The following is a 22593-nucleotide window of genomic DNA, read 5'->3' as shown; positions in this document are numbered from 1 at the left end:
TAATACTATCCCCTACCACTACAACATTTCTTTTCACTCCCTCCACTTGAATGGCCCCCTGTACCACGGTGCTGTGGCCAGGTTGCTCATCCTCCCTGCAGTCCCTGCTCCCGCCCTCACAGGGAGTAAGAACCTCGATCCTGCTGGACAAGAACAAGGGCTGCGTCTCCTTCAACACTACATCCTGGATCCCTGTACCTTCCTCACTCGTAGTCACACCGTCCTGTCCCTGACCACGGACTACATCTGCAGTAATTAACTTCATAGGTGTGACCATCTCCTGAAACATAGAGTCCAGGAACTTCTCCCCCTCCCTGATGTGTCGCAGTGTCCGAAGCTCGGTCTCAAGCTCCATAACATGGAACTTGAGTTCCTCCAGCAGCAAACACTTGTCGCAGATGTAATCACCGTTAGCCTCAATGGGGTTCAACGGCTCCCACATCTTGCAACAGTAACACATCACCTGCTCCATTCTATATAATTAATTTAATTTCTTATTATTAGTTATGAAGACCCTGCCCGGATATATATGATAATATCACACAACTATTCAATAGGACTTACCAACTTAAAGGTATGAAAGAGAAGAGAAGGAAGAAAACCAACCAACCAGCTGATCACCAAACTCCTCCTTGAATACTATCTGTGGAGCCTGTTTGGTTGACTCGTCTCGCTGCTCCGCCTCCGCAGTGATGTCTAAGCCTGGGAGTGGGGAACAAAACAGAGCAAAAAACACACCCTCACCTCCCACTTATCCGAACTCTCCCACTTAGCAAAACTCCAACAGCACTCAATGCACAGATAGAGGGGAATATAGAACGTGGACAGAGAGTAAAGGGAGATACCCGGGATAGAGGAGAATATAGAAAGGGGACAGAGAGTAAAGGGAGATACCCAGGATAGAGGGGAATATAGAATGGGAACAGAGAGCAAAGGGAGATACCCGGGATACAGGGGAATATAGAATGGGGACAGAGAGTAAAGGGAGATACCCGGGATAGAGGGGAATATAGAACGGTGACAGAGAATAAAGGGAGATACCCGGGATAGAGGGGAATATAGAACGGGGACAGAGAGTAAAGGGAGATACCCGGGATAGAGGGGAATATAGAACGGGGACAGAGAGTAAAGGGAGATACCCGGGATAGAGGGGAATATAGAACGTGGACAGAGAGTAAAGGGTGATACCCGGGATAGAGGGGGATATAGAACGGGGACAGAGAGTAAAGGGTGATACCGGGGATAGAGGGGAATATAGAACGGGGACAGAGAGTAAAGGGAGATACCCGGGATAGAGGGGAATATAGAACGGGGAGAGAGAGTAAAGGGTGATACCCGGAATAGAGGGTAATATAGAACGGGGACAGAGAGTAAAGGGAGATGCCCGGGATAGAGGGATATATAGAACGGGGACAGAGAGCAAAGGGAGATACCTGGGTTAGAGGGGAATATAGAACAGGGACAGAGAGTAAAGGGAGATACCCGGGATAGAGGGGAATATAGAACGGGGACAGAGAGCAAAGGGAGATACCTGGGATAGAGGGGAATATAGAACGGGGACAGAGAGTAAAGGGAGATACCCGGGATAGAGGGGAATGTAGAACGGGGACAGAGAGTAAAGGGATATACCCGGGATAGAGGGGAATATAGAACGGGGACAGAGAGTAAAGGGAGATACCGGGATAGAGGGTAATACAGAATGGCGACAGTGAGTAAAGGGAGTTACCGGGATAGAGGGAATATAGAACGGGGACAGAGAGTAAAGGGAGATACCCGGGATAGAGGGGAATATAGAACGGGGACAGAGCATAAAAGGATATACCCGGGATAGAGGGGATTATAGACCGGGGACAGAGAGTAAAGTGAGATACACGGGATAGAGGGGAATATAGAACGGGGACAGAGAGTAAAGGGAGATACCCGGGATAGAGGGGAATATAGAACGGGGACAGAGAGTAAAGGGAGATACCCGGGATAGAGGGGAATATAGAACGGGGACAGAGAGTAAAGGGAGATACCCGGGATAGAGGGGAATAAAGAACGGGGCAGATAGTAAAGGGAGATACCCGGGATAGAGGGGAATAGAGAACGGAGACAGAGAGTAAAGGGAGATACCCGGGATAGAGGGGAATATAGAACGGGGACAGAGAGTAAAGTGAGATACACGGGATGGAGGGGAATATAGAACGGGGACAGAGAGTAAAGGGGGATACCCGGGATAGAGGGGAATAGAGAACGGAGACAGAGAGTAAAGGGAGATACCCGGGATAGAGGGGAATATAGAACGGGGACAGTGAGTAAAGGGAGATACTCAGGATAGAGGGAAATATAAAACATGTACAGAGAGTAAGGGGAGATCCCCAGGATAGAGGGAATAAAGAATGGGGACAGAGAGTAAAGAGAGACACCCGGGATAGAGGGGAATATAGAACGGGTACAGTTGCAAAGGGAGAAACCCGGGATAGAGGGGAATATAGAACGGGGACAGGGAGTAAAAGGAGATACCCGGGATAGAGGGGAATATAGAACGGGGACAGAGATTAAAGGGAGATACCCGGGATAGAGGGGAATATAGAACGGGGACAGAGAGTAAAGGGAGATACCCGGGATAGAGAGGAATATAGAACGGGGACAGAGAGTAATGGGAGATTCCCGGGATAGAGAGGAATATAGAACAGGGACAGAGAGTAAAGGGTGATACCCGGGATAGAGGGGAATATAGAACGGGGACAGTGAGTAAAGGGAGATACCCGGGATAGAGCGGAATAGAAACGGGCACAGAGAGTAAAGGGAGATACCCGGGATAGAGGGTATTATAGAACGGTGACAGAGAGTAAAGGGTGATACCCGGGATAGAGCGGAATAGAAACGGGCACAGAGAGTAAATGGAGATACCCGGGATTGAGAGAAATATAGAACGGGGACAGAGAGTAATGGGAGTTACCCGGGATAGAGAGGAATATAGAACGGGGACAGAGAGTAAAGGGAGATACCCGGGATAGAGGAGAATATAGAACGGGGACAGAGAGTAAAGGGAGATACCCGGGATAGAGGGGTATATAGAATGGGGACAGAGAGTAAAGGGAGATACCCGGGATAGAGGGGAATATAGAATGGGGACAGAGAGTAAAGGGAGATACCCGGGATAGAGGGGAATATAGAACGGTGACAGAGAGTAAAGGGAGATACCCGGGATAGAGGGGAATATAGAACGGGGACAGAGAGTAAAGGGAGATACCCGGGATAGAGGGGAATATAGAACGGGGACAGAGCATAAAAGGATATACCCGGGATAGAGGGGAATATAGAACGGGGACAGAGAGTAAAGTGAGATACACGGGATAGAGGGAACATAGAATGGAGACAGAGAGTAAAGGGAGATACCCGGGATAGAGGGAATATAGATCGGGGATTGAGAGTAAATGGAGATACCCGGGATAGAGGAGAATATAGAAAGGGGACAGAGAGTAAAGGGAGATACCCAGGATAGAGGGGAATATAGAATGGGAACAGAGAGCAAAGGGAGATACCCGGGATACAGGGGAATATAGAATGGGGACAGAGAGTAAAGGGAGATACCCGGGATAGAGGGGAATATAGAACGGTGACAGAGAATAAAGGGAGATACCCGGGATAGAGGGGAATATAGAACGGGGACAGAGAGTAAAGGGAGATACCCGGGATAGAGGGGAATATAGAACGGGGACAGAGAGTAAAGGGAGATACCCGGGATAGAGGGGAATATAGAACGTGGACAGAGAGTAAAGGGTGATACCCGGGATAGAGGGGGATATAGAACGGGGACAGAGAGTAAAGGGTGATACCGGGGATAGAGGGGAATATAGAACGGGGACAGAGAGTAAAGGGAGATACCCGGGATAGAGGGGAATATAGAACGGGGAGAGAGAGTAAAGGGTGATACCCGGAATAGAGGGTAATATAGAACGGGGACAGAGAGTAAAGGGAGATGCCCGGGATAGAGGGATATATAGAACGGGGACAGAGAGCAAAGGGAGATACCTGGGTTAGAGGGGAATATAGAACAGGGACAGAGAGTAAAGGGAGATACCCGGGATAGAGGGGAATATAGAACGGGGACAGAGAGCAAAGGGAGATACCTGGGATAGAGGGGAATATAGAACGGGGACAGAGAGTAAAGGGAGATACCCGGGATAGAGGGGAATGTAGAACGGGGACAGAGAGTAAAGGGATATACCCGGGATAGAGGGGAATATAGAACGGGGACAGAGAGTAAAGGGAGATACCGGGATAGAGGGTAATACAGAATGGCGACAGTGAGTAAAGGGAGTTACCGGGATAGAGGGAATATAGAACGGGGACAGAGAGTAAAGGGAGATACCCGGGATAGAGGGGAATATAGAACGGGGACAGAGCATAAAAGGATATACCCGGGATAGAGGGGATTATAGACCGGGGACAGAGAGTAAAGTGAGATACACGGGATAGAGGGGAATATAGAACGGGGACAGAGAGTAAAGGGAGATACCCGGGATAGAGGGGAATATAGAACGGGGACAGAGAGTAAAGGGAGATACCCGGGATAGAGGGGAATATAGAACGGGGACAGAGAGTAAAGGGAGATACCCGGGATAGAGGGGAATAAAGAACGGGGCAGATAGTAAAGGGAGATACCCGGGATAGAGGGGAATAGAGAACGGAGACAGAGAGTAAAGGGAGATACCCGGGATAGAGGGGAATATAGAACGGGGACAGAGAGTAAAGTGAGATACACGGGATGGAGGGGAATATAGAACGGGGACAGAGAGTAAAGGGGGATACCCGGGATAGAGGGGAATAGAGAACGGAGACAGAGAGTAAAGGGAGATACCCGGGATAGAGGGGAATATAGAACGGGGACAGTGAGTAAAGGGAGATACTCAGGATAGAGGGAAATATAAAACATGTACAGAGAGTAAGGGGAGATCCCCAGGATAGAGGGAATAAAGAATGGGGACAGAGAGTAAAGAGAGACACCCGGGATAGAGGGGAATATAGAACGGGTACAGTTGCAAAGGGAGAAACCCGGGATAGAGGGGAATATAGAACGGGGACAGGGAGTAAAAGGAGATACCCGGGATAGAGGGGAATATAGAACGGGGACAGAGATTAAAGGGAGATACCCGGGATAGAGGGGAATATAGAACGGGGACAGAGAGTAAAGGGAGATACCCGGGATAGAGAGGAATATAGAACGGGGACAGAGAGTAATGGGAGATTCCCGGGATAGAGAGGAATATAGAACAGGGACAGAGAGTAAAGGGTGATACCCGGGATAGAGGGGAATATAGAACGGGGACAGTGAGTAAAGGGAGATACCCGGGATAGAGCGGAATAGAAACGGGCACAGAGAGTAAAGGGAGATACCCGGGATAGAGGGTATTATAGAACGGTGACAGAGAGTAAAGGGTGATACCCGGGATAGAGCGGAATAGAAACGGGCACAGAGAGTAAATGGAGATACCCGGGATTGAGAGAAATATAGAACGGGGACAGAGAGTAATGGGAGTTACCCGGGATAGAGAGGAATATAGAACGGGGACAGAGAGTAAAGGGAGATACCCGGGATAGAGGAGAATATAGAACGGGGACAGAGAGTAAAGGGAGATACCCGGGATAGAGGGGTATATAGAATGGGGACAGAGAGTAAAGGGAGATACCCGGGATAGAGGGGAATATAGAATGGGGACAGAGAGTAAAGGGAGATACCCGGGATAGAGGGGAATATAGAACGGTGACAGAGAGTAAAGGGAGATACCCGGGATAGAGGGGAATATAGAACGGGGACAGAGAGTAAAGGGAGATACCCGGGATAGAGGGGAATATAGAACGGGGACAGAGCATAAAAGGATATACCCGGGATAGAGGGGAATATAGAACGGGGACAGAGAGTAAAGTGAGATACACGGGATAGAGGGAACATAGAATGGAGACAGAGAGTAAAGGGAGATACCCGGGATAGAGGGAATATAGATCGGGGATTGAGAGTAAATGGAGATACCCGGGATGGAGGGAATATAGAACGGGGATAGAGAGTAAAGGGAGATACCTGGGATAGAGGGGAATATAGAACGGGGACAGAGAGTAAAGGGAGATACCCGGGATAGAGTGGAATATAGAACGGGGACAGAGAGTAAAGGGAGATACCCGGGATAGAGGGGAATATAGAACGGGGATAGAGAGTATAGGGAGATACCCGGGATAGAGGGGAATATAGAACGGGGACAGAGAGTAAAGGGAGATACCCGGGATAGAGGGGAATATAGAACGGGAACAGAGAGTAAAGGGAGACAACCGGGATAGAGGGGGATATAGAACGGGGACACAGAGTAAAGGGAGATATCCGGAACAGAGGGGAATATAGAACGGGGACAGAGTGTAAAGGGAGATACCCGGGATAGAGGGGAATATAGAACGGGGACAGAGAGTAAAGGGAGATATCCGGAACAGAGGGGAATATAGAACGGGGACAGAGTGTAAAGGGAGATACCCGGGATAGAGGGGAATATAGAACGGGGACAGAGAGTAAAGGGAGATAGTCGGGATAGAGGGGAATATAGAACGGGGACAGAGAGTAAAGGGAGATACCCGGGATAGTGGGGAATATAGAACGGGGACAGTGAGTAAAGGGAGATACCCGAGATAGAGGGGAATATAGAACGGGGACAGAGAGTAAAGGGAGATACCCGAGATAGAGGGGAATATAGAACGGGGACAGAGAATAAAGGGAAATACCCGGGATAGAGGGGAATATAGAACGGGGACAGAGAGTAAAGGGAGATACCCGGGATAGAGGGGAATATAGAACGGGTACAGAGAGTAAAGGGAGATACCCGGGATAGTGAGGAATACAGAACGGGGACAGAGAGTAAAGGAGATACCCGTGATAGAGGGGAATATAGAACGGGGACAGTGAGTAAAGGGAGATACCCGGGATAGAGGGGAATATAGAACGGGGACAGTGAGTAAAGGGAGATACCCGGGATAGAGGGGAATATAGAACGGGGACAGAGAGTAAAGGGAGATACCCGGGATAGAGGGGAATATAGAATGGGGACAGATAGTAAAGGGAGTTACCCGGGAGAGAGGGGAATATAGAATGGGGACAGAGAGTAAATGGAGATACCTGGGATTGCGGGAAATATAGAACGGGGACAGACAGTAATGGGAGATACCCGGGATAGAGGGGAATATAGAACGGGGACAGAGAGTAAAGGGAGATACCCGGGATAGAGGGGAATATAGAACGGGGACAGAGAGTAAAGGCAGATACCCGGGATAGAGGGGAATATAGAACGGGGACAGTGAGTAAAGTGAGATACCCGGGATAGAGGGGAATATAGAACGGGGACAGAGAGTTAAGGGAGATACCCGGGATAGAGGGGAATATAGAATGGGGACAGATAGTAAAGGGAGTTACCCGGGATAGAGGGGAATATAGAATGGGGACAGAGAGTAAATGGAGATACCCGGGATTGAGGGAAATATAGAACGGGGACAGACAGTAATGGTAGATACCCGGGATAGTGGGGAATATAGAACGGGGACAGAGAGTAAAGGGAGATACCCGGGATAGAGGGGAATATAGAACGGGGACATGAGTAAAGGGAGATACCCGGGATAGAGGGGAATATAGAACTGGGACAGAGAGTAAAGGGAGATACCCGGGATAGAGGGGAATATAGAACGGGGACAGAGAGTAAAGGGAGATACCCACGATAGAGTGGGATTTAGAACGGGGACAGAGAGTAAAGGGAGATACCCGGGATAGAGGGGAATATAGAACGGGGACAGAGAGTAAAGGGAGGAACCCGGGATAGAGGGAAATATAGAACGGGGACAGTGAGTAAAGGAGATACTCGGGATAGAGGGGAATATAGAACGAGGACAGAGAGTAAAGGGAGATACCATGATGGAGGGGAATGTAGAACGGGGACAGAGAGTGAAAGGAGATACCCGGGATAGAGAGGAAAATAGAACAGGGTCAGGGTGTAAAGAGCGATACCCGGGATAGAGGGGAATATAGAACGGGGACAGAGAATAAAGAGAGATACCCGGGATAAAGGGGAATATAGAATGGGTGCAGAGAGTAAAGGGAGATACCCCAGATAGAGGGGAATATAGAACTGGGACAGAGAGTAAAGGGAAATACCCAGGATAGAGGGGAATATAGAATGCGTACAGAGAATAAAGAGAGATACCCGGGATAGAGGGGGATACAATCGGGGACAGAGAGTAAAGGGAGAGACCACAGGTAGAGGGGGATATAAAACGTGGACAGGGAATAAAGGACGGGCTCCAGTTTACGTTACTCTCTGCGGGTCCCAGTCTTTCATAGAATCATAGAATGGTTGCAGCACGGATGAAGGCCATTTGCCCCACCGAGTCTGTGCTGGCTCTCTGCAAGAGCAATTCAGTTATTCCCACTCCTCAGCCCTACCCCGTAGCCCTGCACTTTGTTTCTTCAGGTGCTTATGCAACTCCCTTCTGAAAGCTGTGATTGAGTCTGCCTCCACCACCCTTTCAGGAACTGCATTCCAGATCCTAAACACTCGCTGAGTAAAAATGTTTTTCCTATGTCGTGTTTGATTCTTCCAACAATCACCTTAAATCTGTGTCCTCCAGTTTTCGACAATTCTGCAAATGGAAACCCTTTCTCTCTATCAACTCTTTTCAGACCCCTCATGATTTTAGACGCCTCTTTCAAAACTTCTCTCTATCTTCTTTGCTCTAACGAGAAAATCGCCAGCTTCTCCATTCTATCAACGTAACTGAAGTCCCTCAAACAGGGCACGTTCTCGTAAATCTTTTCTGAATCCTCTCTAAGACCTTCACATCCTTCCTAATGTAGAGTGCCCAGAATTGGACACAAAAATTCAGTTGAGGCCGAACCAGGGTTTTATACAAGTTCAACATAATTTCCACGCTTTGTACTCTATACCTCTAATCATAAAGCAATGGATTCCGTAAGCTTTTTCAACTGAATTTTCAATCTGTCCTGCTACCGTAAACTATTTGTGCACATATACCCCTAGGTCCCTCTGTTCATGGACCCCCTTTAGGATTGTTCCCTTTAGTTTATATTTCCTCTACACTTTCTTTCTTCCAAAATGAGTCAGTTCACATTTTTCTGCAGTACATTTCATCTGCCACTTGTCTGCCCATTCCACCAGCCTATTCATATCCTCTTGAAGTCTATCATTATCCTCCTCGCTGTTCACTATACTTCCAAGTTTTGTGTCATCTGTAAATTATGAAATTGTGCCCTGTACACCCACATCCAATTCATTAATATATATTAAGAAAAGCAGCGGTCCTAGAACCGACCACTGGGGAACAAAACTGTATACATTACTCCAGTCCGAAATACAACCGTTCACCTCTACGCTGTGTTTCCTGTCACTTATTCAATTTGGTATCCATGCTGCCACTGCCCCTTTTAGTCCATGGGCTTCAACTTTGCTGGCAAGACTATTACGTGGCAATGTGTTGAACGCCTTTTGGAAACCGCATTGCCCTCATCTACCGTTTATGTAACAGCATCAAAAAATTTGATCAAGTTAGTTAAACCCGATTTGTCTTTAAAAAATCCGTGCTGGTTTTCCTCAATTAATCCACACTAGGCCAAGTGATTGTAAAGGTTGTCCCTGATTGTTGTTTCTAAAGGCATCACCAATAAAGAGTTTAAACCGACTGGTGTGTTGTTGCTGAGTTTATCTTTACACACTTTTATGAACAAGGGTGTAACTTTTGCAATTCTCCAGTCCTTTGGCACCACTCCCGTTTCTAAGGAGGATTGGAAGATTATGGCCAGTGCCTCCGTTATTACTTCCTTCACTTCACTCAGCATCCTAGGATGCAACCCATCTGGACCTACGGACTTTTCTATATTAAGTACAGCGAGCCTTTGTAGTACCTCCTCTTTCTCTTTTTTTCTCCCATCCAGTATGTCCTCTACCTGCTCCTTCGCTATGTCCATGGCAGTATCTTCTTCCTTGGTGAAGACGGATGCAAAGTACTCATTTTGCACCTCAGCCGTGCCCTCTGCCTCCATGTGAACGTCTCCATTTTGGGCTCTATTTGGTCCCACCCCTCCTCTTACTACGTGTTTAGTATTTATATCACTATACAATACTTTTGGATTACATTTTTGTTAGCTGCCATTCTATTCTCATACCCTCACTTTGACCGTCTTATTTATTTTTCACTTCTCCTCCGAACTTTCTATATTTAGCATGATTCTCAGATGATTTCTCGACCTCATATCTGTCATATGCACTCTTTTTCTGCATCATCTTACTCTCTATCTCTTTCATCATTCAGAAAGATCTGACGTTAGTTGCCCTACCTTTCCCCTAGTGCGAACATACATCAACTGTACCCGAACTATTTACTCTTATAAGCAGCCCTTTGTTCAATTACAGATTTGCATGCCAATCTTTCATTCCAGTTTACCTGGGCCAGATCCGTTCTCAACCCACTGAAATTAGCCTTCCTCCAATTAGCTGTTTTTACTTTAGATAGTTCCAGGTCCTATTCACTTTCTAATCTAAACCTTATGATACTATTGTAATAGCAAAATACTGCGGATGCTGGAAATCTGAAATAACAGAAAATGCTGGAAATACTCAGCAGGCCAGGCAGCATCCGTGGAGAGTAACAGATCTTAATATCTGTTACATCTCCAGCTGTTTCCAGTTATGATGAAGGGTCCCAGACCGGAAACGTTAACTCTGTTTCTCTCTCCACGGATGCTGCCTGGCCTGCTGAGTATTTCCAGCATTTTCTGTTGTTATTCCTTATGATACAATGATCTCTGTTCCCTAAATGTTTCACCTACTGGTACTTGCTCCACTTGACATACGTCATTCCCCAGAACAAGTTCCAAACATGCATTCTTCCTCGTTGGGCCAGAAACATACTGATGAAAAAGTTCTCCTGAACACACTTCAGAAATTCTTCCGATTCTCTGCCCTTTACTCTATTAATATCCTAGTCTATATTAGGATAGTTGATGTCCCCCATTATCACTACTCTATAGTTCTTGCATCTCACTGTAATTTCTCTGCGAGATTGGGTCTTCCATATTTTTACCAATAGTTGGTGGCCGATGGAATAAACTTTTATTTCTTAAATCTAGCAATATAGATTCTGTCTTTGACCCCTCCAGGACATCCTCTCTCTCCAGCACAGTAACATTCTCCTTCACAACCTTCTATCTTTCCGTCCATATCTTTCCTGAACATCTTATAATCAGAAGTATTTAATACACAACCCTGCTCTTGTTTGAGCCAGGTCTCTGTTTTTGCCACAATATCATGTTCCCATGTGGTTATTTGCGCCTGCAGCTCAACAGCATTTTTACTATGCTTCGCAAGTTCGCATACATACACTGTAAACCTGTCGTAGACCATCCTGTGTTCTCCCTTAGTCTGACCCCACCCAATACCTTACTGTTTATTACTTTAGCACTATCCATCTGTCACAATCATTTGTGCCCTTTGTTTCTCTTTTCTAATGCTACACCCTGAAGGCCATCCCCCTGCCAATTTATTTTAAGCCCTCCCCAACAATACTAGCAAACCTCCCAGTGAGGATGTTGGTACCGGCTCTGTTGAGATGCAACCCTTGCGACCTGTGCAGGTACCACATCCCACAGAACAGGCCCCAATGCCCCAGGAATCTGAAGCCTTCCCTCCTGCACCATCCGTCCAGCCATGCATTCATCTGCTCAATCCTCCTATATCTATACCAACTTACGCATGTCTCCGGTAGTAATCCATAGATTACTACCTTTGCATTCCATCTATTTAATCTCTATTCTCGCTTCCTAAAATCTGCCTGAAGGAGCTCATCCCTCCTTCTACCTATGTTGTCGGTACCAATATGGACCACGACCTATGGCTGTTCACCCTCCCCCCTCAGAATGTTCTGCAGCCACTCAGTGTCATCCTTAATCCTGGAACCAGGGAGACAACATAACATCCTGGATTAAATTCTGTGGTCACAGAAACGCCTATCTGCTCTCCTAACTCGAAGCCCCTACCACTATTGCATTCCCTATCATCCTCCGCCCATCCCTGTACAGCTGAGACACCCGTGGTTCCATGGAATTGGCCCTGGCTGTACTCCCCAGAGGAACCATTGACCTTTCCACTTTTAAGAACAGAGGAGCAGTCAGGGGACTCCTACATTGCCTGCCTGGTCCTCCTCTATCGTCTGTGGGTCACCCATTCCCACTCTGCCTGCGCACTCCTTAGCTGCGGAGAGACCAACTCCTGAAACGTACCATCCAAGTAGCTCTCAGCCTGGGTGATGCACCGCAGTGACGCCAGCGGCTGCTCAAGCTCTGAAACCAAGAGCGTGAGCTCCTCCAGCTGACGGCACCTGCTTCACACGAGAAGCGTCCTGGATTTCGCATATGGCAGAGCATGCAAATTCTGTTGGACTGGGCGGCCCTGCCATACCTCTATTTATTGGACTATTAACTAACTTTCAGAAAATTTTGACTAAGGAGTAGCTAATTAAAGTTAGGGATATAATATGATATTAACAGTTATAAACTTATTAAAGTATTAACAGTTAATAATTTAATGTAGTATTAACAGTTACTTAATTAATATAGTTTTAACAGTTACTAATCTCCAACCACCAGCTTTAACCCTCACCAGCTATTTATCCCCGGCCCCTAACTTGAAGAGCAGAAACACGGTGTGACCTTTCCCAACCAGTCAGTTCCCAGTCTTTGTATCAGTTAATCAGAGCCATCAGTTCAGGGTCTGACTCTGTGATTGTTGTTTCAGTTCTGGTGGATGGAAGATTCCCGAGACTGAGGTTCCAAAGCATCACTGCTCCACACACAAATCAGGCTGGTTAAAGGGTAATTTCAGACTTTATAATCTCAGATTTACATTCACTGTCCAGCATTGTTCACCTCGGTTATATTCTTCAATATTTACAAACCTTGTTTCAGGTGCTCATCCCACCGTGGGACAGGGAGAAGTGGAGAGGACAGTTTGTATTACCTGGGGTGGAAATCCCTGTGACACGACCCGGGAGATAAAGATCAAAAACTGCAGCAGTTACTTCGTTTATGAGTTGAAGCCGGCACCCGGGTGTAACATGGCTTATTGCACAGGTACTGGGGCAAAGGTCTGGAACTCTGGGGTGGGGGCAAAGGTAAGGAACTCGGTGCGGGTGAGAGAAAGTCAGGAACTCGGTGTGGGGGGAGAGAAGGTCAAGAACTCGGTGTGGGGAGAGAAGGTCAGGAACTCGGTGTGGGGGTAGAGAAGGTCAAGAACTCGGTGTGGGGAGAGAAGGTCAGGAACTCGGTGTGGGGGAAAGAAGGTCAAGAACTCGGTGTGGGGGGAAAGAAGGTCAGGAACTCGGGGTGGGGAGAGAAGGTCAGGAACTCGTGGTGGGGGAAAGAAGGTCAGGAACTCGGTGTGGGGGGAAAGAAGGTCAGGAACTCGGGGTGGGGAGAGAAGGTCAGGAACTCGGTGTGGGCGAGAGAAGGTCAGGAACTCGGTGTGGGCGAGAGAAGGTCAGGAACTCGGTTTGGGCGAGAGAAGGTCAGGAACTCGTGGTGGGGGAAAGAAGGTCAGGAACTCGGGGTGGGGGGAGAGAAGGTCAGGAGCTCGGGGTGGGGGGAGAGAAGGTCAGGAGCTCGGGGTGGGGGGAAAGAAGCTCAAGAACTCGGGGTGGGGGGAAAGAAGGCCAGGAACTCGGGGTGGGGGGAAAGAAAGTAAGGAACTCGGGGTGGGGGAGAGAAGGTCAGGAATTCGGGTTGGGGGGGAGGAGGTAAGAAACTCGGGGTGGGGGGAAAGGAGGTCAGGAACTCGGGTGGGGGGAAAGGAGGTCAGGAACTCGGGGTGGGGAGAGAAGGCCAGGATCTCGGTGTGGGGGGAAAGAAGGTAAGAAACACGGGGTGGGGGGAGAGAAGGTCAGGAACTCGGGGTGGGGGAGAGAAGGTCAGGATCTCGGGGTGGGGGAGAGAATGTCAAGAACTCGGGGTGGGGAGAGAATGTCAGGAACTCGGGGTGGGGGAGAGAATGCCAGGAACTCGGTGTGGGGGAGAGAAGGTCAGGAACTCGGGTGGGGAAAGAAGGTCAGGAACTCGGGGTGGGGGAGAGAATTCCAGGAACTCGGTGTGTGGGAGGGAAGGTCAGGAACTCGGGGTGCGCGAGAGAATGTCAGGAACTCATGGCGGGGGAGGGAGAGATGGTCAGGAACTCGGGGGAGGTGGGTGGGGGGAGAAAGAGAAGGTCAGGAACTCGAAGGGGGAGAGAAGGTCAGGGACTCTGGGGGGAAGAGAGAATGTCAGGTACTGTGGGGAGAGAGAACGTCAGGAACTGCGGGGCAGAGAGAAGGTCAGGTACTGGGGGGTGCAGAGAGGGTCAGGAAATCGGCGGAGTGGGAGACAGAGAGAAGGTCAGGAACACAAAGGGGTGAGAAGGTAAGGAACACTTGGGGGAAGAGAGAAGGTCAAGTATTGTTGGGGGGAAGAGAGAACGTCAGGAATTCGGGGGGGCAGAGAGAATGTCAGGTACTCAGGGGGTGGAGAATAGGTCAGGAACTCGGGCGGGGTGTGGCAGAGAGAAGGTCAGGAACTGGAGGGGAGAGAAGGTAAGGACCTCTGGGCGGAAGAGAGAATGTCAAGTATTGGTGGGGGCAAGACAGAACATCAGGAATTGGGGCAGAGAGAAGGTCAGGTATTGGCTGGGGGGAGAGCAGGTCAGGAACTCGACGAGGTAGAAGGTCAGGAACACGGGTGGGAAAGAAGGCTAGGAAATCTGGTGGGAATGAAGGTAAGTATCTCGGGGTAGGGAGAGAAGGTCAGGATCTCTGGGGGTGGTGCGAGAGAAGAACAGGAATTCGGGGGGAGAGAGAGAATTTCAGGAACTCGGGGGGAGAGAGAGAAAGTTAGGAACTCGGGTGGGAGAGAAGGTCGGGGACTCGGTTGGGAGAGAAGCTGAGGAAATCGGGGGGAGAGAGAGAGAATGTCAGGAACTGAGAGGGGAATAGAAGATCAGGAACTCGTGGGAAGAGAGAGAATGTCAGCAACTCTGGGTGGGGGAGAGAGCGTCAGGGACTCTGGGGGAGGGAGAGAATGTCAAGAACTCGGGCTGGAGAGAATGCAGGAAATTCGGGGGGGGGAAATTGTCATGAACTCGGGGGGCTGAATGTCAGGAAATCGGGGGAGAATGGCAGGAAATCTGGGTGGGGAGAAGGTCAAGTTCATGGGTTGTGGAGAATAGCTGAATAAATCTGGGATTAGGGGGAGAAGGTCAGTCACTCGGGGTGGGTGGAGAATGTAAGTAACTCGGTGAGGGGAGAGAATGTCGGGACTTCGAAGGGGAGAAGGTCAGGAATTCTGGGGGCAAGAGAAGGTCAGGAACACATGGAGGTGAGTGAATGTCAGGAACTTGGGGTGGAAGAGAATCAGGAACTCGGGTGTGGGGAGAGAAGTTCTGGAATTGGGGGTTGTGGGAAGAAGATCATGAACTTGAGGTGAAGAGGTCAGGACGTCGAGCGGTGGGAGTGAGAAAAGATCAGGAACTTGCGGGGCGGCTCATGTTGAGAATGTCTGGACGTAGGTGGGGAGGAGCTGGTGAGAGAAGGTCAGGAGCTCGGGTGGGGGGAGGGAGAGTCAGGACTCGGGTGGGGGGAGGGAGAGTCAGGAACTCGGTGGGTGAAAGGAAGTCAGTTACCAGGGGTATGAGAAGAACAGTAACAGGGTGGTGGGGGGAGGGGAGAGACGATCAGGAATTCGGGGCAAGGGCAGAGAAGGTAAGGAAATTGTGGTTTGGAGAGAAGGTCAGGAACTCGGTGGGGTGGGTTGTGGGGTAGATTGCCAGGAACTCGGAATGGTGGGAGAGATGATCAGGTACTTGGAGGTGGAGAATTCGGGCAGGAACTCGGGGGTGAGGGTGAGAAGGTCAGCAACTCGGGAGGGGAGAATAACGTCAGGAACCCGGGGGAGTGAAAGAAGGTCAGAAATTATTGGGTGTGGTGAGATAGAGAAAGGCAGGAACTAGGATGGGCATGAGAGAATGTCAGGAACTCGTGGTGGGGGGAAAGAAGGTCAGGAACTCGTGGTGGGGGGAAAGAAGGTCAGGAAATCGGGGTGTGGGGAAAGAAGGTCAAGAACTCGGGGTGGGGGCAGTGAAGGTCAGGAACTCGGGGTGGGGGAAAGAAGGTCAGGGACTCGGGGTGGGGGGAAAAAAGGTCAGGAACTCGGGGTGGGAGAAAGAAGGTCAGGAACTCGGGGTGGGGGGAAAGAAGGTCAGGAACTCGGGGTGGGGGGAAAGAAGGTCAGGAACTTGGATTGGGGCAAAGGAGGTCAGGAGGTCGTGGTGGGGGGAAAGAAGGTCAGGAACTTGGATTGGGGGGAAAGAAGGTCAGGAACTCCGGGTTGAGGGAAAGAAGGTCAGGAGCTCGGGGTGGGGGAAAGAAGATCGGGATCTCGGGGTGGGGGAAAAAGGTCAGGACCTCAGGGTGGGGGGAAAGAATGTAAGGAACTCGGGGTGGGGGTACAGAAGGTCAGGAACTCGGGGTGGGGGGAAAGAAGGTCAGGAAATCGGGGTGTGGGGAAAGAAGGTCAGGAACTCGGGGAAGGGGGAAAGAAGGTCAGGAAATCGGGGTGGGGGGAAAGAAGGTCAGGAACTCGTGGTGGGGGGAAAGAAGGTCAGGCACTCGGGGTGGGGGAAAGAAGGTCAGGAACTCGGGGTGGGGGGAAAGAATGTCAGGAACTCGGAGTGTGGGGAAAGAAGGTCAGGAACTCAGGGTGGGGAGAGAAGGTCAGGAACTCGGGGTGGGGGGAAAGAATGTCAGGAACTCGGAGTGTGGGGAAAGAAGGTCAGGAACTCGGGGTGGGGAGAGAAGATCAGGAACTCGGGGTGGGGGGAAAGAATGTAAGGAACTCGGGGTGGGGGGAGAGAAGGTCAGGAACTCGGGGTGGGGGGAATGAAGGTCGAGCTCGGGGTGGGGGAAAAGGTCAGGAACTCGGGGTGGGGGGAATGAAGGTCGAGTTCGTGGTGGGGGAAAGAAGGTCTGGAACTTGGATTGGTGGGAAAGAAGGTCAGGAGCTCGGGGTGGGGGAAAGAAGGTCAGGAACTCGGGGTGGGGGAAAGAAGGTCAGGATCTTGGAGTGGGGGCAATGGAGGTCAGGAACTCTGGGTTGAGGGAAAGAATGTCAGGAGCACGGGGTGGGGGCAAGGAAGGTCAAGAGGTCGGGGTGGGGGAAAGAAGGTCAGGAACTCGGGGTGGGGGGAATGAAGGTCAGGTGCTCGGAGTGGGGGAAAGAAGGTCAGGAACTCGAGGTGGGGGGAATGAAGGTCGAGCTCGGGGTGGGGGGAATGAAGGTCAGGAACTCGGAGTGGGGGAATGAAGGTCAGGAGTTCGGGGTGGGGGTAAAGGTCTGGAATTCGGGTGAGTAGGTGAGATGGGCAGGAACTTGGGCTTGGGGGAGCAAAAGTCAGGAAATTTGGGTGAGGGGAGAAATGGTCCGAAAATCAGTTGGCGGGAGAAGATCAGGATCTCGGGTGGGAGGGCGATAAGTTCAGGAGCTCGGGGTGGGTGGAGAAAAGGTCAGGAACTCGCGATGGAGGAGAGATGGTCCGAAAATCAGGAACTGGGGGGGGCGGTGGCGGTGAAGAGAAGTTCAGGAGCTCGGGTGGGAGGGCGATAAAGACAGGACCTCGGGTTGGAGGGGAGAGGTTGCCTGGACGGTACATGAGCAGTGGTGTACATTCAAGGAGATATTTCACCACTTTCAAGAAAAACATATTCCACTGAGGAAAAAGGGGCGTAAAATAAAAGACAGCCATCCGTGGCTAAGTAAAGTAATGAAGGATAGTATCTGACTGAAAACAAGGGCATATAAAGTAGCCAAATCTAGTGGGAGGATAGAAGATTGGGAAGCATTTAAAAGCCAGCAAAGAATAACTAAAAGATTAATTAAGAAAGGGAAGATAGATTATGAAAGTAAACTAGCAAAAAATATGAAAACAGATAGCAAGAGTTTCTACAGTTATATAAAAAGCAAAAGGGTGGCTAAAGTGAATGTTGGTCCCTTAGAGGACGAGACCAGGAAATTAGTGGTGGGGAACATGGGGATGGCAAAAACGCTGAACAAAAAGTTTGTATCAGTCTTTACAGTAGAGGACACTACTAATATCCCAACACTGGACAAACAGTGGGCTATAGGGGGGTAGGAGCTAAACACGATTCAAATCACTAAGGAGGTGGTACTCGGTAAGATAATGGGACTAAAGGCGAATAAATCCCCTGGACCTGATGGCTTACATCCTAGGGTCTTGAGAGAAGTAGCGGTAGGGATTGTGAATGCATTAGTGGTAATTTTCCAAAACTCCCTGGATTGAGGAAAGGTCCCAGCAGGTTGGAAAACTGCTAATGTAACGCCCTTATTTAAAAAGGGAAGTAGACAAAAGGTGGGAAACTATAGACCAGTTAGCCTAATATATGTGGTTGGTAAAATGTTGGAGTCCATTATTAAGGAAGCAGTAACAGGACATTTGGATAAGCATAATTTAATCGGACAGAGTCAGCATGGTTTTATGAAGGGGAAGTCATGTTTGACAAATTTGCTCGAATTCTTTGAGGACGTAACAAACAGGGTGGATAAAGGGGAACCAGTGGATGAGGTGTATTTGGACTTCCAAAAGGCATTTGACAAGGTGCCACACAAAAGATTACTGCACAAGATAAAAAATCATGGGATTGGGGGTAATATACTGGCATGGGTGGAAGGTTGGCTATCTAACAGAAAACAGAGAGTTGGGATAAATGGTTCATTCTCGGGTTGGCAATCAGTGACTAGTGGTGTTCTGCAGGGGTCAGTGCTGGGACCCCAACTCTTTACAAACTATATTAACGATTTGGAGGAAGGAACCGAGTGCAATGTATCCAAGTTTGCCGACGATACAAAGATGGGAGGGAAAACAGTGAGTGAGGAGGACATAGAAAACCTGCAAAAGGACATAGACAGGCTAAGTGAGTAGGCAGAAATTTGGCAGATGGAATATAATGTTGGAAAGTGTGAGGTTATGCACTTTGGCAGAAAAAATCAAAGAGCAACTTATTATCTAAATGGAGAGAAACTGCAAAGTGCTACAGTACAAAGGGATCTGGGGGTCCTGGTGCATGAAACACAGAAGGTTAGTATGCAGGTACAGCAGGTGATCAGGAAGGCCAATGTAATCTTGGCTTTTATTGCAAGGGGGATGGAGTATAAAAGCAGGGAAGTCTTGCTTCAGTTGTACAGGGTACTGGTGAGGCCACACCTGGAATACTGCGTACAGTTATGGTTTCCATATTTAAGAAAAGATATACTTGCTTTCGAGGCAGTTCAGAGAAGGTTCACTCGGTTGATTCCGGAGATGAGGGGGTTGACTTATGAGGAAAGATTGAGTAGGTTGGGCCTCTACTCATTGGAATTCAGAAGAATGAGAGGTGATCTTATCGAAATATATAAGATTTAAAGGGGACTTGATCGGGTGGATGCGCTGAGGATGTTTCCACTGATGGGTGAGACTAGAACTAGGGGGCTTAATCTTGGAATAAGGGGCTGCCGTTTCAAAACTGAGATGAGGCGAAACTTCTTCACTCAGAGTGTAGTAACTCTATGGAATTTGCTACCTCAGAGAGCTGTGGAAGCTGCGACATTAAATAAATTTAAAATGGAGATTGACATTGTCCTTGCAGATAAGGGAATTAGGGGTTACGGGGAGCGGGCAGGGAAGTGGACATGAGTCTAGGTTCGGATCAGCCATGATCCTATTGAATGGTGGAGCAGGCCTGAGGGGCCGTATGGCCTACTCCTGCTCCTACTTATGTTCTAATGTAACTCGGGGTGGTGGGAGAGAAGGTCGGAAAGCAGGTGTGGGAGAAGGCCAGGAACTCAGAGGGGAAAGAGAATGTCAGGAACACGGCTGGGAGGGCGTTAAGGTCAGGAGCTCAGGGTGGGCGGAGAGAAGGTCAGGAACTCTGGGTGGGGTGAGAGAATGTCCTAAAATCAGGTGCTGGGAGAAGGTCCGTAGCTCGGGGGGAAAGAGTAAGTCAGGAACTCGGGAGGAAAGACAAGATCAGGAACTCGGCTGGCAGAGAGCTAAGGTCAGGAACGCACATGGGGGGAAGAATTTGAGGAACTCGGCGGATGGGGAGAGAAGATCAGGAACTTGTGGGGGGGAGAGTAGGTCAGGAACTCGGTGGGGTGAAAGCATCAGGATCTCACGGGGGAGAGAAGTTCAGGGACGCGGGTGGGAGAAGGTCAGGAACTGCAGGGGTGAGATGGTCAGGAAATCGGGAGGGGTAGAGAAGGTCATGAATTCAGCGGGGGCGGAGAGAATGTCGCAACTCGGTGGGGCGAGAAGGTCAGGAACTCGGTGTGCAAGAGAAGGTCAGGAACTCGCGGGATGCAGTAACTCGTGGGGTGGAGAAAAGATCAGGAACTCATACCGTGGGAGAAGGTCAGGAACTCGGGCTGGGGGAGGACGTCAGAAACTTTGATGGGTGGAGGTCAAGAAATTGCACCGGGGGAGTATGTCAGGAAATTGGTTGTAGGGAGGTCAGGAATTTGGGCGGGGTGAGGAGATCAGGAACTTGGGCGGGGTGAGGAGATCAGGAACTTGGGCGGGGTGAGGAGATCATGAACTTGGGTAGCATTCGCAGCTCAGTAACTTGGGTGGTGGGAGCAAGAAAATGTCTTTGGGTGGGAGAATATCTTAACCCATGAGGGTGAGTCCTATCTGTTGCAAGTACACACTGTTCTGTCTGGAGCCGGCAGTCTTGTCCTCCAAGGTGACCAATCAGCAATCTGGACTTGTCATACAAGGGGCTCAATTAGAGCTTTGGGTGTTGCAAGTAAACACGTCTGTTTTGAAATGTTCCAGCAGGGTGACTCTGGGATATCCCGTGTCATCAACGTAAACAAAAAGTTATATTGTGCCCCCGCCTTGTTGTAAGGGGCACAACGAATAAAGGAACTGAAACACAACGTCTTTTTTTTCATCAAAGATATAGGGAGCTGTGTCAGACGCTGTTCGCCGTGTCTATCGGACACTCTTTTCCCTGCGGTGCCCACTGATCGCTATAGAGCCCCAGTGTAGCATTGGGCACCGCACGCTCCCTCTCCAGGCTTACTGGGTCACTGGGAATGAGATTAGATGATTATGCATTTTATAAAGACTGGTATCTGAAATTCTCCAGACACTAGAACAAGCCTGATGACTTGTTCTGGTGCTCTCCACTCTGTACTCTCCCATGTCTCTCTTCCTTTATTACAGATCCCAAGACAGTCCCATATCAGGAGCCCGAGGAACAATCGACTCGTGAATCCAGTGATCGTTCCTCCTCGAGCCCAGCAGGCTCTGCAAGCTCAGGTAATTGTATTGTGGGGTCCAATCCACACAGACTGTTCAACAACAACAGCAACTTGTATTTATATAGCCCCTTTAACGTAATAAATTGTCCCAAAATAAGTGCTGAACTCGGCATTCCCAGAGATTCATCCAGTCTCTTAATGAGGGGAGCGGGATGCTCTGAATGGCCTGTGCTGAATGAAGGGTTTGAGGTGCTTTAGATGCGGGGGAACGGTCGCACAGTGGTTGGGTTATTGAGGCCTGGCCAAATGATCTGGAAAATATGAGATCAAATCCCACCACAACAGTTGGGTAATTTAATAAAAATCTGGAATTAAAAGCTAGAACATTAAACTATCAGATTGTCATTAGAAAACATCCGGTTCACTAATGTCCTTTAGAGAAGGAAATCTGCCGTCCAAACCCGGTCTAGCCTATATGTGGCTCCAGACCCACAGCAATGTATTTGAACCTTAACTGCCCTTTGAAATGGCCTAGCAAACCACACAGTTGTGTTGAAGAAGGCGGCTCACCACCACCTTCTCAAGGGCAGTTAGGAATGTGCAATAAATGCTGGCCTTGCCAGCGACGCCCACACACCAGGAACGAATAAAAAATTGCAGTGACTGAGGGAGGTGGAATTTAGTGACTTTGGGGATGGGGAGTAGATGATTCTGGGTTATATAAAGACTGATTTCGGGAATTCTCCGGACCCTAGTATCAGACTGATGGCCTGTTCTCCACTCTGCACCGTCCTCTGTCTCTCTTCCTTTCTTGCAGATCCAGAGACATCCCCAACTGAGGAACAAGCGACTCACCAACCCGATGATCGTACAGCCACTATTCGAGTGGAGTCTCCAGCCTCAGGTATTTACCTTGTGGGGTCCATTCTAAAGACTGCTCACCCAATGTATCAGCAGCAAATCCTCAGTTACTCAGATTGATCCAATCTCTAATTGTGGGAAGCAAGGTTCACTGTCTGACATGTGCGGGATGAGGAGACTGAGGGGACTCGGATGCAACGACTGAGGGAAGTGGAATGCAGTGAGTGAGGGAGTGGGATGCAGTGAATGACGAGAGTGGGAGGAAGTGAATGAGGGGAGTGAGATATAGTGAATGAGTGGAGCGGTATGTAGTGAATGAGGGAAGTGTGATGTAGTGAATGAGGTGAGTGTGGTGTAGTGAATAAGGGGAG

The 22593-nt window shown here is 49.2% G+C and overlaps 1 protein-coding gene across 1 annotated transcript in view; it reads left to right on the top strand.

Moving 5' to 3' along the window:
- LOC147085603 (uncharacterized) overlaps window positions 1–22342 on the top strand; it is a gene marked incomplete at its 5' end in the record, with an annotated part of 38478 nt that extends 16136 nt beyond the window's left edge. Inside the window, 4 exons of the mRNA XM_085979150.1 lie at window positions 12822–12898; window positions 12992–13156; window positions 21324–21419; window positions 22179–22342. Coding sequence (XP_085835276.1) covers window positions 12822–12898; window positions 12992–13156; window positions 21324–21419; window positions 22179–22342 — 502 coding nt within the window. The remainder of the gene's footprint in view (window positions 1–12821; window positions 12899–12991; window positions 13157–21323; window positions 21420–22178) is intronic.
- Between the last annotated feature and the right edge of the window lie 251 nt (window positions 22343–22593).

This window comes from Somniosus microcephalus, unplaced genomic scaffold (genome assembly GCF_052327205.1).
Source record: "Somniosus microcephalus isolate GS21.2 unplaced genomic scaffold, FLI_Smic_1.0 unresolved_chr8, whole genome shotgun sequence".
Classification (NCBI taxonomy): Eukaryota; Metazoa; Chordata; class Chondrichthyes; order Squaliformes; family Somniosidae; genus Somniosus; species Somniosus microcephalus.
Note: the sequence above shows the minus strand (reverse complement) of the source record. Positions and strands in the feature narration are given on the sequence as shown.